The sequence below is a fragment of the Spermophilus citellus genome, assembly GCF_964194105.1.
Source record: "Spermophilus citellus genome assembly, chromosome: 8".
NCBI classification, from domain to species: domain Eukaryota; kingdom Metazoa; phylum Chordata; class Mammalia; order Rodentia; family Sciuridae; genus Spermophilus; species Spermophilus citellus.
Genome location: NC_138189.1, coordinates 38201037 through 38215100, shown reverse-complemented (window position 1 = coordinate 38215100; position 14064 = coordinate 38201037). Strand labels below are relative to the sequence as shown.

The 14064-nt window shown below is 35.0% G+C and overlaps 1 protein-coding gene across 1 annotated transcript; it reads left to right on the top strand.

The window, feature by feature from the left end:
• The first annotated feature begins 1649 nt into the window (after positions 1–1649).
• Positions 1650–13750, top strand: COMMD8 (COMM domain containing 8). The gene is made up of 5 exons (XM_081304455.1): positions 1650–1804; positions 5576–5731; positions 9090–9242; positions 11636–11791; positions 12847–13750. The coding sequence occupies exons 1-5, from the start codon at positions 1739–1741 to the stop codon at positions 12865–12867; spliced, it is 552 nt and encodes a 183-aa protein (XP_081160581.1). The 5' UTR covers positions 1650–1738; the 3' UTR covers positions 12868–13750.
• Positions 13751–14064: the final 314 nt, after the last annotated feature.

Here is a 14064-nt window from a genome sequence, read left to right as displayed (position 1 = left end):
AGCTACAATGTCTGTATTAGAATAAGGCCACTGATATTGACTGTAAGCCCATCATAAAAGAAATAGGAGGCAAGTGCACTAATATTTTACAGAGATGTTCCTGTAATTAGTCCTGGGCCAAAATGGTGTCAGTTACGAGCTCAATAATGTCAGGCAACTTGACTCCACCCTGTTGCCCTGCTGTACTTGGCCCATGACCTTCTAGTCCAAAAAAATGGCATCATCAGAGTTGTAGGAGATAGAATGAGGAAGAAAAAAAAGAAGAAAAAGGCAAATGGTATATTTGGGTTCTTCTTTAAATAAAAAGGGGCTGGGAAGAGCTGCATATTTCCTCTTTTGTCCCATTGGCCAGCATTTGGATACTGACCACACCAAATTTAAGTGGGGCTGGGAAATGTAGTTATTCCTCTTTCTGGAAAACTTGACCCAGGTAGGTATTTTGCAGCCATGGAGAAAGTTGAGCACCAATAGACTGAAGTAGTTTTCCAGACTCCTACTCACATTAACAGTTACCTAGGGACCTCCTTTTCACAAAGTGTTTTAGGACAATTATATTTTAGTCTGGGCAGTGAAAGCTGTAAACATCTATCTGTATTAAAATCTGGAAAGTGGTAAATACTTTAAGTTAGAGGCCACTACAGTACCAAGAAAATTAAAAAAAGGGAGAACTTTTGTTCACTACATGAGTTGGAGCATAGAGGAGAGAGAGGGAATTTGAGCTAACTCTTTAAGGATGTTTTTCTCCGCAGAGCCAGATATTGAATAATTACTTTTTCTTCAGTGGTATGCGCCACCACTTTGCATCACTTTTGTTATTAACTTTAAAAATCAGACTGCAATTCCTGTTTCTGTTTCTAGTTACTGTGTGCTTTTTACATGATAGGGGTTGTGTTATCATCACTGAATTTTTACCAACTGATTAAAAAAAAAACATCTGTAATAAGGGCAGACAGAAGAGAAAGGATATTCGTGCTTTAGGTTTAGTCTTAAGAGTGTAACTTAGAGTTTAATGGATTTTTTGCCTTAACGTTAGGCTGTGACTCTTAGGTGGCCTCGATTAGTGATTTTTGGGGTTGCCAGATAAAATACAGAACACACAGCTAAATTTACATATCGGATTATCTTTTTAGTTTAGGAATAATCCATTTAACATTAGGTCATACTTAAAACATTATTCGTTATTTATCTGAAATTTCACGTTTAACTTGACTTTTGGTATTTTTGCTTCATCAGACAACACTAGTGATATCTCGGATCCTGTTTGTTCTCTACAAATGGGGATGGAAATTGTTCCTTCTTCTTAAGATAATCTACATAAAGAACCTTGTTCAGGATAAGACCTTAAATCAGCACGCTTTAATAAGCGATATATATCAAAATTCTGGGGCAATTAATTGTCTTGGGCTCAATCAAATACAGTATATGGTTACGCACACCAGACGGTTTTCTAAAGAGCGAGCTGAAAGTTCAATGAGCACAGGCACAACCGCGTTGAGAGAGACCTGGGAAGCTACCTTCCAGGGAGCAACGCGAGAGTGCGCCTGCAACGTCCCACCACAAGGGAAAGATTCCGCTTGATTACGGGAAATCCGTGGCCGTGTCTCTGCGCACGCGCACAAGGACTTCTGTGGCTCCGCGCCCGCCCCGCCGCACCCTAGAGAGAGTCACGTGGGAGGACCGTCGCGGCGGCGGCGAGACTCGGCTTGGTCACGTGATCCAGTCCCAGCTTTGCACAGGGATGGAGCCGGAAGAGGGGACGCCCCTGTGGCGGCTGCAGAAGCTGCCCCCAGAGCGGGGCGCGCAGGTGAGGGGGGCGTAAGTGGCGGCGGCCCGGGCTGCGGGGCAACCTGGCGCGCTGGTCGGCGGAGTGGCACCAGGCGCCTTCGCGGGCTCCCCGGGGAAGTGGGGAAACGGAATTCCCAGTGGCCAGGCCCCAGCCTTCTCTGGGGACCCTGGGAGGCCGAAGCTTGGGGTGCCACGTTAGCTCTTAGGCTTGGCTCAGCTGCCCTAAAGGATTTCCGTGCAGATGTGGTACCATGCCGCCCGAGCCCCTGTGGGGAGGCCCACCTGCTCCCAGGGGTCGGGGCTCCTGATCTGTGCCGGGTAGTGGCCAAAACTCTTTGAAAGCTTTTGCCGTGGAGTCGGTGGTTTGCAACCTCCTCCTGCACACGTCATTCATTCATTAAACACAGACCTCCGGAACGCCTGCATTCTAGGCATCCGATACGTTGCTGGGTGCTAGGGATCTGTTGTGACTTGGAGCCGACCCTGCCACCTTGAGGGCGACAGAAAAACAAAACAAAACAAAACAAAAAAACTACCAGCACTACCAAGGATGAAAAATAACCAGTGAGGATGGTCTCAAGAGGTGAAGTATCTATTGACACCTTCAGTCTATGAAGAACTGGCTTATTCGTTCAGCAAGATTTCTGTTGAAGTGTACAATAGATTGAGTATCCTGATGGGTTGAGTAAACAGGGAGGAGACATGGCTTGTGTCCTGCTGGAGCATCTTTTATGATGGCAGTTTTGGCCTTTCTTTCTCTTTGTTCCATTTATAGTGGGGAGTGGAGGGGAAACAAGGAAATTAACTTCTCTTCTGCCAGGATCAAGAAAATCAAGTAACTCTTGGGTGGTTTTACAAATGAAGAAACTGAAATGTCAACAGAGGGTTTTAGCAATTTTTCCAAGATTGTTCAGCCAGTAAATGGTAAAACTGAAACATTTGCTTAGATCTATTGACTGAGCCTTCTGACCGTCCACTCTCCTGCTTTCATTCTATCCACTTCTCAGATAAGGTCCATAACCTTTACTACCAGAAGTGTTGGTGGCTCCTAAATTGCTGGGTCCATCCAAAATTTCTTCCTTGAGAGTCAGGCTTTTGCTACTGTGATCACAAATTCATTGTGTCCTTGGCTGAGCTCCTCTCCTGGGGTCCTACTCCCTCTACTGCCTTATTTTTGCTTGGTGGTATGTACCCACTCACTCAACTTGAAATTCTAGGTTTCATCCTTGCCTCTCTTTTCACATCTTTTTTACTCCTCTACTACCTCATCTTGAGTGTCCTTAACAATTAATGTTCCTTTAATTTCTTGTCATAAACTGAAGAGAGGGGTGTGGGGATGGAGAGTCTGGGGTTGGGTTTGGTCTATTCTTTCTCTGTTTCTCTCTTTATAGCTCCTATCCTGAACATGTAAATTAGTTGCTTCCCATTGAATGTTGAGCACAGATGGCAGCCTGGACTCTTTTGCATTGTGTGTGAGACCTCCTATGATTTGAACCCCACCTACCTTTTTAGCCTTGTCTCCTCTCACCCTTCCTTACCTCATAAATTACCCCCTAATCCCAAGTCCAGCAGTGGTGTTTTACACTTTCATCCTATGTATATCCAGTTGCTTGTGATGGCAAATGCCTTTTCTTGTTTCTGCTTGCCTGGACACCTGCTCATCTTTACTCAGCCATAAAAGAAGAATGAAAGTATGGCATTTGCCGGTAAGTGGATGGAACTGGAGAATATCATGCTAAGTGAAATAAGCCAGTTCCTAAAAACCAAAGGCAGAATGTTCTCACTAATATGTGGATGCTAACCCACAGCAAGGGAGGGAAAGATTAGAAGTTCATTGGAGTAGACAAAAGGGAATGAAGGGAAGGGAGGGGAATGGGAATAGAAAAAAACAGTAGAATGAATTGAACATATCTTTCTTATCCTTATATACACAATACATGACCAATGTAACTCCACATCATATACAACCACAATATTGGAATCCTAAATGGGACAAATTATTCTATGTATGTATAATATATCAACCTACACTCTACTGTCATGTACACCTAGAAAGAACAACAGCAACAACAAAAGACTTAGCCTCTTCCTTGCTTCCTCTCCCTGCTCTTTTGCATCTTCTATAAACTTCTGTTATAGCCCCTGTTATTCTAAATGCACTTATTTATTAAAATATCTGCTTTTTTGAAATAGACTTTTAAAACCCTGTTACGGTAGGGCCTCATTTATTCCCAGTTTTCTCATGTGTAAAATGGCAATAATCATTATACTTACCTCATAAGGTTGTAGTGGAGGATCACTATAGTGCTTAGGGGTCCACAAATGGTAGCTATTATCATTATCTTTTCTTTGTATTTCCATTACCTTAGTGAATAACTGCAATATAGTATTTATATAGTATAGGATATATTGTATCCTATAGTATAGGATACAATATAGTATTTATATAGTATAGGATACAATGGAATATATGTACAGAAATTGGAATGGATTTTAAATCAAGTATGTTGGTTGATTTATGGTACATAAAAATCCGATTTATCATGCATTAGCTATTGTGAGGAAATAGAAGTTGCTCATTTCTGTTCAAATACACATGATTTTATGGGGAAAGAATTATTTCTTAAAATGGAGAAGAATATGATCCAGGAGAGAAAGAGTTGGAAGATTTGTCACTAAAATTCTATTTCTAAGTTATGCAAATTCAGATATTGCTTTTATAAGATTCAGATATCTTATGAAATAATCATATTAATCTTTGCCTAGAATAGTTCTGGCATAGTAGGTACTCAAATATGTTGAAGGCGTGAATAATCTTAAGAGTGATAGTAGCAAATATAAGAATAATAGAGACTTAGTAATGTTACCAAGAATATGCAATGTGATTTGTATGTATTATGGAATTCATGTAGCATGGTAAGGGTAGATGATATACTTATTTTGCACTTGAGGAAGCAGAGACACAAAACGTTTTAATAAAACTAGCAAGTAGTGGGACTAAAATTCACACTAGCTAATTTTGTTCTAAAACTCAGTCTTTATTTATGTGTTGGAATTTCAATTACTGATAATTAAGGTAGATGGAGAGGAATTCAAAAAAGGAAAAAAAACGTTTCTGAGGGTCTTCTTGGAATAGAGCAAAAATAGTAAATCTGTTGTGAAAATGGGGGCAAAGCAAAATGAAGATTGTAGAGCTACAATAAAAGACTTCAATGAAAAAGGCATGCCCTTTGCTCATGGATATAAATATGTGTAAGGATCCTTAGGTGACTGTTGTATTCAGCTGCCTTTCCTATCCTCTACTATCCCCCCCCCTCCCCTCCCCTCGGCAATATGTAAATCAATGGAAGTGTAACTGATGTGATTCTGCAATCTGTATACGGGGTAAAAATGGGAGTTCATAACCCACTTGAATCATAATGTGAAATATGATATGTCAAGAACTATGTAATGTTTTGAACAACCAACAACAAAAAAATTAAATTAAAAAAAAAAAGGATCCTTAGGTGAAATTTTTATAAACCATCTTCCTTCCGGGAATATAGAAAAAAATCACACTATATCTTTAAAATTATTTAAGCTTATGAAGGTGGACATAATAAGGGAAAGTCTAGGATTTTTGGAGAACTCTAATTTTTAATTTATAAGAATAATCTTAAAAAGATTATAGTTCTGTCTCAGCTGCTCTTGCAGATAGCAGGAATGTCTTCCAACATTTGTTTTCTGTGAGGAAGAGAATTCCATTATAATTTTACTGATAAGTACATTTATTTCCCTTTTTCTTCTCTAGCTACTTCACAAAATAATTGATGGCTTCTGTGGTAGAACTTATCCTCTCTACCAGGATTACCACAGTGTTTGGGATTCAACAGAATGGATGAATGTTTTAGAAGATGTTACCAAATTTTTTAAAGCTCTAGTTGGTAAAAATTTATCTGATGAAGAGGTAAGTTCACTCTAAATCTCTATACCTCATAATGAATAATGCCCAAATATTTTTATTTTTTTAAAGTTTTTTTTTTTTTAAGTTGGTTTTTAGAGCACCATATAATACAAGGGCCATTACTGGTAAGTACTGAATTTAACAGCAAAACCTCATAATTTGTAAGTAAATGGAAAATCTTTTTTGTGGAATTTCTGGTGTTTGGCCCTGTTTTGGTTGTTAATTCTTTTTGTTTTGTTGTTACTCTTTTAGTTGTGAAACATTTAAAGCATTTAGAAGAAAATAAGAAGTTAGATAACCAATACCTATGTCTCCAGAAACATGTTTAAATAATTTTTAACATTTTACTTTGTATGTTTCTGGATTATGTGTTTTAGAAATAAATCTTAACAGATAACCTAAATACTCTCCTTCCTCAATAGAATATGCTACTCTCCTCTAGAGATCACTACTCGTTTTTTATTTTTAGCTGTAGATGGTCACAATGACTTAATTTTATTTTTTTAATGTGGTGCTGAGGATGGAACCCACTGCCTCACGTGTGCTAGACAAGTGCTGTACCACTGAGCCACAAACCCCTACCCCGAGATCACTACTCTTGAAGGTGGTGGTCATGTTTTGTATTCCATATTGTATGTACGTTCACATTTTTAAGCAGCGTGTGCAATTATTTGGTATGTTTAAGTGTATGGTTTTTAAATGATAACGTGTATTCATTTGAAAATTGTTTTTGATGTAATATTGTATTTTAGATTTATCTTGTTGCTGAATGTGAATCTAGTGTATATGTTTCATCCCCTTGTACTGTTGGTTGATAGGAATTAAATTTTATTTATTTATGCCCCTGCTAACACTTAGATTGTTGCCTCTTTGGTTACTCTAGGTGGTGCTGGCTGCAGATGTATTTGTCTCCTTGTACATGCCTACGCCAGCTTTTGTACAGTAGACGTCTTGAAGTGAAATTGTAGGGTTGTGGGAGAGCCTTCTTACACTGAATTGCTTTTGTATCTTTGTCAAAGATCATTTGGACATATTTATATATGTTGCTCACTTTTTTAAGAGATTGGAGTTCTGTTTATTTTCATATTGATTAGAATGAAACTCTGGAAATGAGTTGTTAGATGTATGTATGTACTTTAAATATCTTTATTACATGACTTTTTAGTCTCTTAATGGTGTCTTTTTTATGACGTTCTGAATTTTAACCAAGTCAAGTTTCTATTTTTTGGTGGTTAGTGCTATCATTGACCTACTTAAGAAATATTTGCCCGGAAGAGATGAAGATATCCCTGTATGTTTTCTCATAGAGACTTGATTGTTTTAGCTCTCATATTTGTATCACTGATAAATTTTGAATTAATATTTGTATATGGAGGATGGGTTAAGTTCAAGTTTTTCTGTATGAATATACATTTGACTCACTGCCTTCTATTGATATGAGCATCCTTCTTCACAGTATTACTGTGCAACCTTTGTGGTAAATCAGGTCGCCCTGTGAGGGGATCTATTTATGGACTCTTTATGGTATTACATTGTCTCTATTTGTTAGTTCTGCACTGCTGAAATTACTATAGAGATAAAACTACACTAAGTCTTGATATCTAGTATAAGATCTCAACTTCTGTTTCTTTAAGATTGTCTTGGCTAGTCTACATCCTCTTTGTCTTTGTATACATTTTAGAATAGGCTTATCAGTTTTAACCAGCCCTCCCCAAACAAAAACAAAATATCTGTTGGCATTTTAATGGGTATTGCACTGAATCTCTATGTCTTTTAGAGGAGAGTTGATAACAATATTTAATTTTCTAGTCTGTGAAAGTAGGATATCCTTTCTTATATTTTATTAGTTTTACTCTTGTCTCTTACTGTTTTATAGTTTTTAGTAGGGAGATCTTGCCAGTATTTCTGGTATTTATTTTTAATTAAGTGATGTTTTTGATGTTCTTTAGTCTTGTAGATCTTATTCAAAGTTTTTAAGGGTGAGAGGATTTATATGACTCTCTTTTTAAATTTTAATACTTTTTATTTATTTTTCCTACTTTATTACATTGGCTAATAATACCCTTAGGACAGTGTTGGGCGGGGGGAAACAAAAATCAGTGATAGTAGACATATCTTACTCCTGACCTTAGGGAGAAAGCAAATACTTTTTTACCATTTAGTATGCTAACTGTATCACTTTATATAAGAATTTTCAGATTAAAGAAGATTCTTATATTCCCAACTTTGCTGATAATTTTTTAACATGAGTGGATATTGAATTTTATTAACTGTTTTTTTCTGAACTTATTATTTTTTCACCTTCATTTTGTTAATGTGGTGATTATCTTTGAATGTTAAACTTAGACTTCACTTGCCAGAATAAATTTTAGTTGGTCAGGATGTATTCTTTTCTCATGTATTTCTTGGTTCTGATACACCAATATTTTGTTTAGGTTTTCTGCATCTATATTTGAGTGAGAATGGCCTGTGGTTTTTCTTTTTCTGAAATTCCCTTATCAAATTTTATTCTGGGCTTATGGAATGGGTTTGGGAAGCATTTTTTCCTTTTCCTGTTCTCTGGAAGAATTTTTGTGACTATTCATTTAGAATTCAGTTGCTTAATTTTTGAATACTTGGAAACATTTGTAATCTTACCAGTTTTGATTTAGTTCTACAGTAATCAAAAAATTCAAACAGTATTATTTCAGTCCTTCATGGTTTGCTACAATGGCTCAGCATATGGTTTATTTTAGTGAATCTTCTATAAACATTTGAAAACACTGTTTATTTAACATTTGTCAGGTACAACATTCTGTATCTCAATTAAGTGGAAAAATTGTGTTTTTAAATCTTTTCTATCTTTGCTAAGTTTTAAAAAATGTTTTTCTGACAGTTACTAAGAGTTCTGATAACATTTCTCATTATGAATGTAATTTTCACTTTTTAGAACTGCCATATTTTGCTGCTCTATTTTGAAGCTATGCTATTATGTACACATTAATTTATTACTGTTAGGTCTTTCTGTTGAATGGCCATTTTACTATTCTCTATTTCTTATTATGCTTCTTGCCTTGAGAGCAGTGTTGTTTGGTGCTTTAATTGAACTCAGTCAGCTTTCTTGCTCTCAGGTGTATTTACTTCCATGCTGCTTTATCAGTCAGCCATTTTTCTTTGCTTTCTGTTTTATAGGAATTTGTTAAAACCTATTTGCTGGTTATCCAGTCTCATCTTATTCTTTGCATGATTATAAAAGTATTATTTCTTTTTTTCATTCACTATCATTTTTAAAAGGTGTGTGATGGGAGAGTGGAACTATGTTACATTTTAAGCAGAAAGACCCTTTCATGTATATTCTAACCACTTATTTTTATTTTTGTAGACACTTCAGCAATTGAATCATTTGAATTCATCTCATCAAGAAGCTATCATGAAATGCTTGAAAAGTAGGAAAAATGAAATCAAGCAAGTTCTTTTAAGAGAAATAGTTGATATTTCTTCTGCCCAGTTACAGGATTTTGATTGGCAGTTAAAGGTGAGAATCTAAAGATAGGGTAGAAATGCTAACTGCAGCATGTATGAGAAATCTTTGTATATATGTTTTTTGTTTCATTTTTTTGTATATAGGGAACTATTTTTTATAATATATATCTAAAATTTCTTTTAGTTTAAAAAGGCATTGTTCCAAAGAGATATCAAAAAATGATTTAAGTTACATCTTTTGCGTTAGCTTGGGTATAAAATACTCCAAGAAACCATGAACAGTAACAATGCATTAATAGTAAATTTAACTATACCTATAAATCTTTTAAGACCTGTAAATCATAAATAGTGTGGTAATATATATATTCACCATATATATTTAGCTAGAGCTTTCTAGACTTTATAGCATTCTAAAGATTGATAAATATGATTCTACTTCTGGGAGGAAGATCTATGATGTGTTATTAAAATAGTAGTTTTGAAACATTTTGAAGATAATCATGACCAGTATGGTTAATAAAGAGCAATGACAGATCAATTTCCCATCCTGTATAAAGGACTTAGACCCGTAGATGAGGAGAAAACAAATATATTGTGTTCCTTGATTTTTTTATCTTGACCCTAGATAAAGTGTCTCCTATTGTCTTTGTGGCTAAGGGGAGACAAAGTTGGGAATGTAACACAGATGGGTTTGTACCTGTGTACATAACTATACAAAGGTAGATGAATTGTATTAGACAAGAAAGTCTGGTTCTGATCTTGGCCCAGCCTTCTTTAACATTTTTATGAATATTATGCTAATCAAATTGGAGAGTGACATGAAAGATATAGTAAATATATAATCAAAGTTTAAAATTATTTTACCTCTTATTATACTGATGGACCAAATGAAGCAAAATAAACTAATCAGTGATCATCTAAGTAGAGGATTTTTCATTTAAATAAATGGGTTTATGTTTTTATAAATATGAAAGATAGGGTAGAAATGCTAACTGCAGCATGTATGAGAAATCTTTGGTGGTTTTGGTTTACCAAAATGTAGTTTACCTGATGTTGGTTCAGTATGGTTTGTTAGTAGAAATGCAATGTTTCAAGCAAGGTATAGTTCTCATAGATTCTGTTTTTATCTATTAAATCTTTTTAGTTAGTTTAATAATTTTTTAAAAATTCTGGCCGCCAAACTTAAGAGATATTTGAACAAATTGGAACTCAGCTAGAAAAGAATGACCAGAAATTTAAAATCATGGTTTGTGAAATTGGTTTAAAACTCATGAGACCATGTCCCTGGAAAAGATGAAATCTAGTAGAAACACGATAGTTATTTTCAAAAATCCAAAAGTCATGGATAAGGGAATAAGTGTGTGCTCAGTGACTCCAGAGACTAGGACAAAGGCAAAACTGTATCATTTGTAGTAAGATGGGTTTGAATTGAACCCAAGGAAGAACTTAACAACTATGAGTATCTGGAAGTGATTCTAACCACTTTTTGAGGTAGTTCGCTTCTCATTGGTGGTATTCAGACATAGGGTGAGAAACTACCTTTTGAAAATATTGAGGAAAATTATCTGTAAGGTAGACAACCAGAAGGTGAGACTTCCAAAATCCCACATATTATGAGTACTATTTTGGGGAGAGAGAATGGAGATATGTGAGGATTAACTCCTCTGGTACCCCAAGAAAGGTACTTTGATGTTGCTTGTTAGGGAATGTTTTCCTTACCATTACACAACTAACGCCCCCCACCCCCGCCCCGCGTGCACCCCTAAAAGGGAGTACTCCAAATAAAGATTGTAGGGTTTTCTGGCTCAGATTCCAGATAATTGAATTTCCCTTTGTTATCTCAAATGAAGCTACAGCGCTTGTTTCAAAAAGTACTAATACCATAAATACTGTATTTAAGTCTCAATTTCTGTAGGATATACACACACTCTGAAGACAGAAACTAAGTAGTGAGGTAAATATGTTCAGTGGTTTTGTTGAGTGGTACTAATTGGAAATAATATGTTGATGACATTTATTAATAGTTTAATAGATGGCTGATGATGAAGTAATTAAGCATCTTAATTTGAGATTTTACCAGTATTTTTAGTCTCATTTATCTGTATACACCAATAGTAATAATCTTGGTATCTTTAATCTTCTTTAAGAGTTCTGTTTCTTGTTGCAATGGACCCATTCTGTACTCCTGATAATTCTTATGATTAAAACAATAATTACAATCCTAAAGAAAGTGTAACTTGTTAAGTCAGACTAAGCTCCTGCCACTGATTGTCCCTACCTACCTACTTCCTCTCTTTCATTTATTCTCTTTCTATGCTTCAAATATGTATTGTTTTGAAATGAATTTGTTTTCTTTTTAAAAATGTCTTGTTTATAAGCTCTGATGCATACTTAGTATCATCCCTTATAGTATTTATTAATTACTGTTTTCCTCATTTTGAACAGCTTGCACTTTCTAGTGACAAGATTGCTACTTTACAAATGCCACTCTTAAACCTTCATCTAGATGTAAAAGAAAATGGTGAAGTAAAACCATATTTGGTTGAAATGAGTAAAGAAGAGCTGCAGAATCTAATAAATTCCTTGGAAGCAGCTAATAAGGTATTTGTTTTAATTTTATCATATAGATTAAATTTTTAAAGTTTTGATTGATACATGTGGAGCAATAAAAGAAAAACTTTGGGTTCACTCTTAGTGTCTTTCTGTTCCCTGATATTATGCGAGTACAGAATATACTTGTTCATAAACTTGATCTCTAGTTTTAGACATTGAATTAATTGTAATTGGTATTTAATTTGAGGCATAACTTACCAAGTAATTATTTTTGAAAGAAAATTATGTTATTTTTAACAGATGGATTTGCTTTGCTTTAATGCTCATTAATGATTAATTTTTTTTTACATTGAAACTATGAAATTAGTTGGTTCTGAAGAGTTTTTAGGATTAAAAATAGTTATAGTCCTGAAAAATAATGTCTTATTTAACTGATTTAACTGGAAAAATGAAAGAAAATTGCTTTTGTAATCCTCTAAATATGGGAGATAAAATACGACATGTAGTTATTATGACAAAATCAGGTTAAGATGAGATAGAAGTAGTGAATGTGTAAAAATTTTATGTTTACAAAGCAGTGGCTAAATAACAATAACCACTAGTATTTAATAAATGCAAAAGATAATACTTAAACAGCAGAAACTATTGCTGTGAAGAAGAAACAACACTAATGATCCTTGTATATGTATATTCCTTCATTATTCCTCAGCAGTGTCTCATGTGATGTAGTTTCAGTGATTAAGTCTTAATTATTCTTACCTACTTCTCTGGCTGCCAGTATACTTCCTGGTCCCACCTTTTAAAAAAACTGATAAATGCCAACTTTTTTTCCATACTCTGCAGTTATTTAGACATTTTAATTCCTCATGATTGGTTCATAGGCTCAGAAACCGAATTGGTAGTTCAGGGGTGGCTGTCCTTTGGATGGGGCTGAAATATGTGGAGTAGGTGTGGTGGAGCCACAGACCCTGTCAGGCAGGGACCAGCAGTTACTGTTACTAATTATCTATCTCCTCTTAACAGACTCCAGAGCATTTTATTTAGCATACATCAGCATCATTCTAGTATAACCTGATATTTTCCTTTCCAATTTATGTTTTAAGGTGGTTCTGCAGTTGAAATAACAGGAAATAATGGCTACCAAAGCTATCAGATGTCACTGCAACACTTGATATGGGAGAGTGAATGCTGTGTGTTCAAGACCCCTGAGATGTATTGACTCTACACCAGGCTGAGAGGGCAGCAGAGCTGAGATTTGAAAGATAAAGGTCTACCAGCTCCCTAAGGAATAGGAAATTACTTGGTAGATAGGAAATAGACAAAATGAAAGATGAAAAAGATGTAGTTGCAGTTTATATTTTCATAATGATTGTTTTGTCTCATTTATTAAGTATTTGAGAAATTTGTGTAGATAAAATTTTATTGAAAGGTAAAAATAGCTTATAAAGTAATGTAAACATGCAGAAGCACAAACATACTTGAATATTGCTTAAAAATTATGTGACTAGAAAGACATGTATTATGGATATATAATTAATTTGTGATATTTAAGAATAACTTTTTAAAAGAATGTATAAGCTGCATTTATAACTCAGGAGATTTCATATCTTTCTCATATTTCAAAGAAAAGATTATAAAATATAAAATTTCTTAGAGAAAGGGTCTTTATCAGATATGAAAAAACAAAATAATTCAAAATTTATGTGAGTTTATAGATTCTATGAATTAAATCTGGAACACACAGAAATGAAAATAACATTACTATTTCTGCATTTCCATGTCTGGTTGGGAGACTATGTTCTGATTAGATGTCATTGTGTAGTGTATATATTGTTATTGGGGTATCAAGTAAGACTATCTACAGGTCCCGTTTTGTTATAAATTCTTAATAATGAACTTAACACTTTTGGATGTTACAAATACAGTAGAAAACAGAAAATTTTTAACCTCAGCTAACTTTAAAAATAAGTATTCTGAACAAATAAAAAGTGTCATGTTTCATTTTTATGTATTACTTTGTTTCAAATAACTTTCTACATATTCAGAAGTCAGCAATGCATAATTAAGTGGTGTCTACTATTTGCAAGCTTGTGGTGCATTAAAGTATCAGGCTATCCTTTGAGATGTCCAGAGGATGACAGGATGATAAGCATATCTTCACCTCTAATCATACAGGTGAGGATAGACTTAGAGCATTTTAGTAAATATGTGAGTGTGATCTAAGCAGTATTACTCAAAATGTGTCTGTGTACTGTGTACTATGCCAGTCATTATAGGTTAGCAATTAGAAAAGGAGCTTGGTCCAGAAGAGTTAACAATGT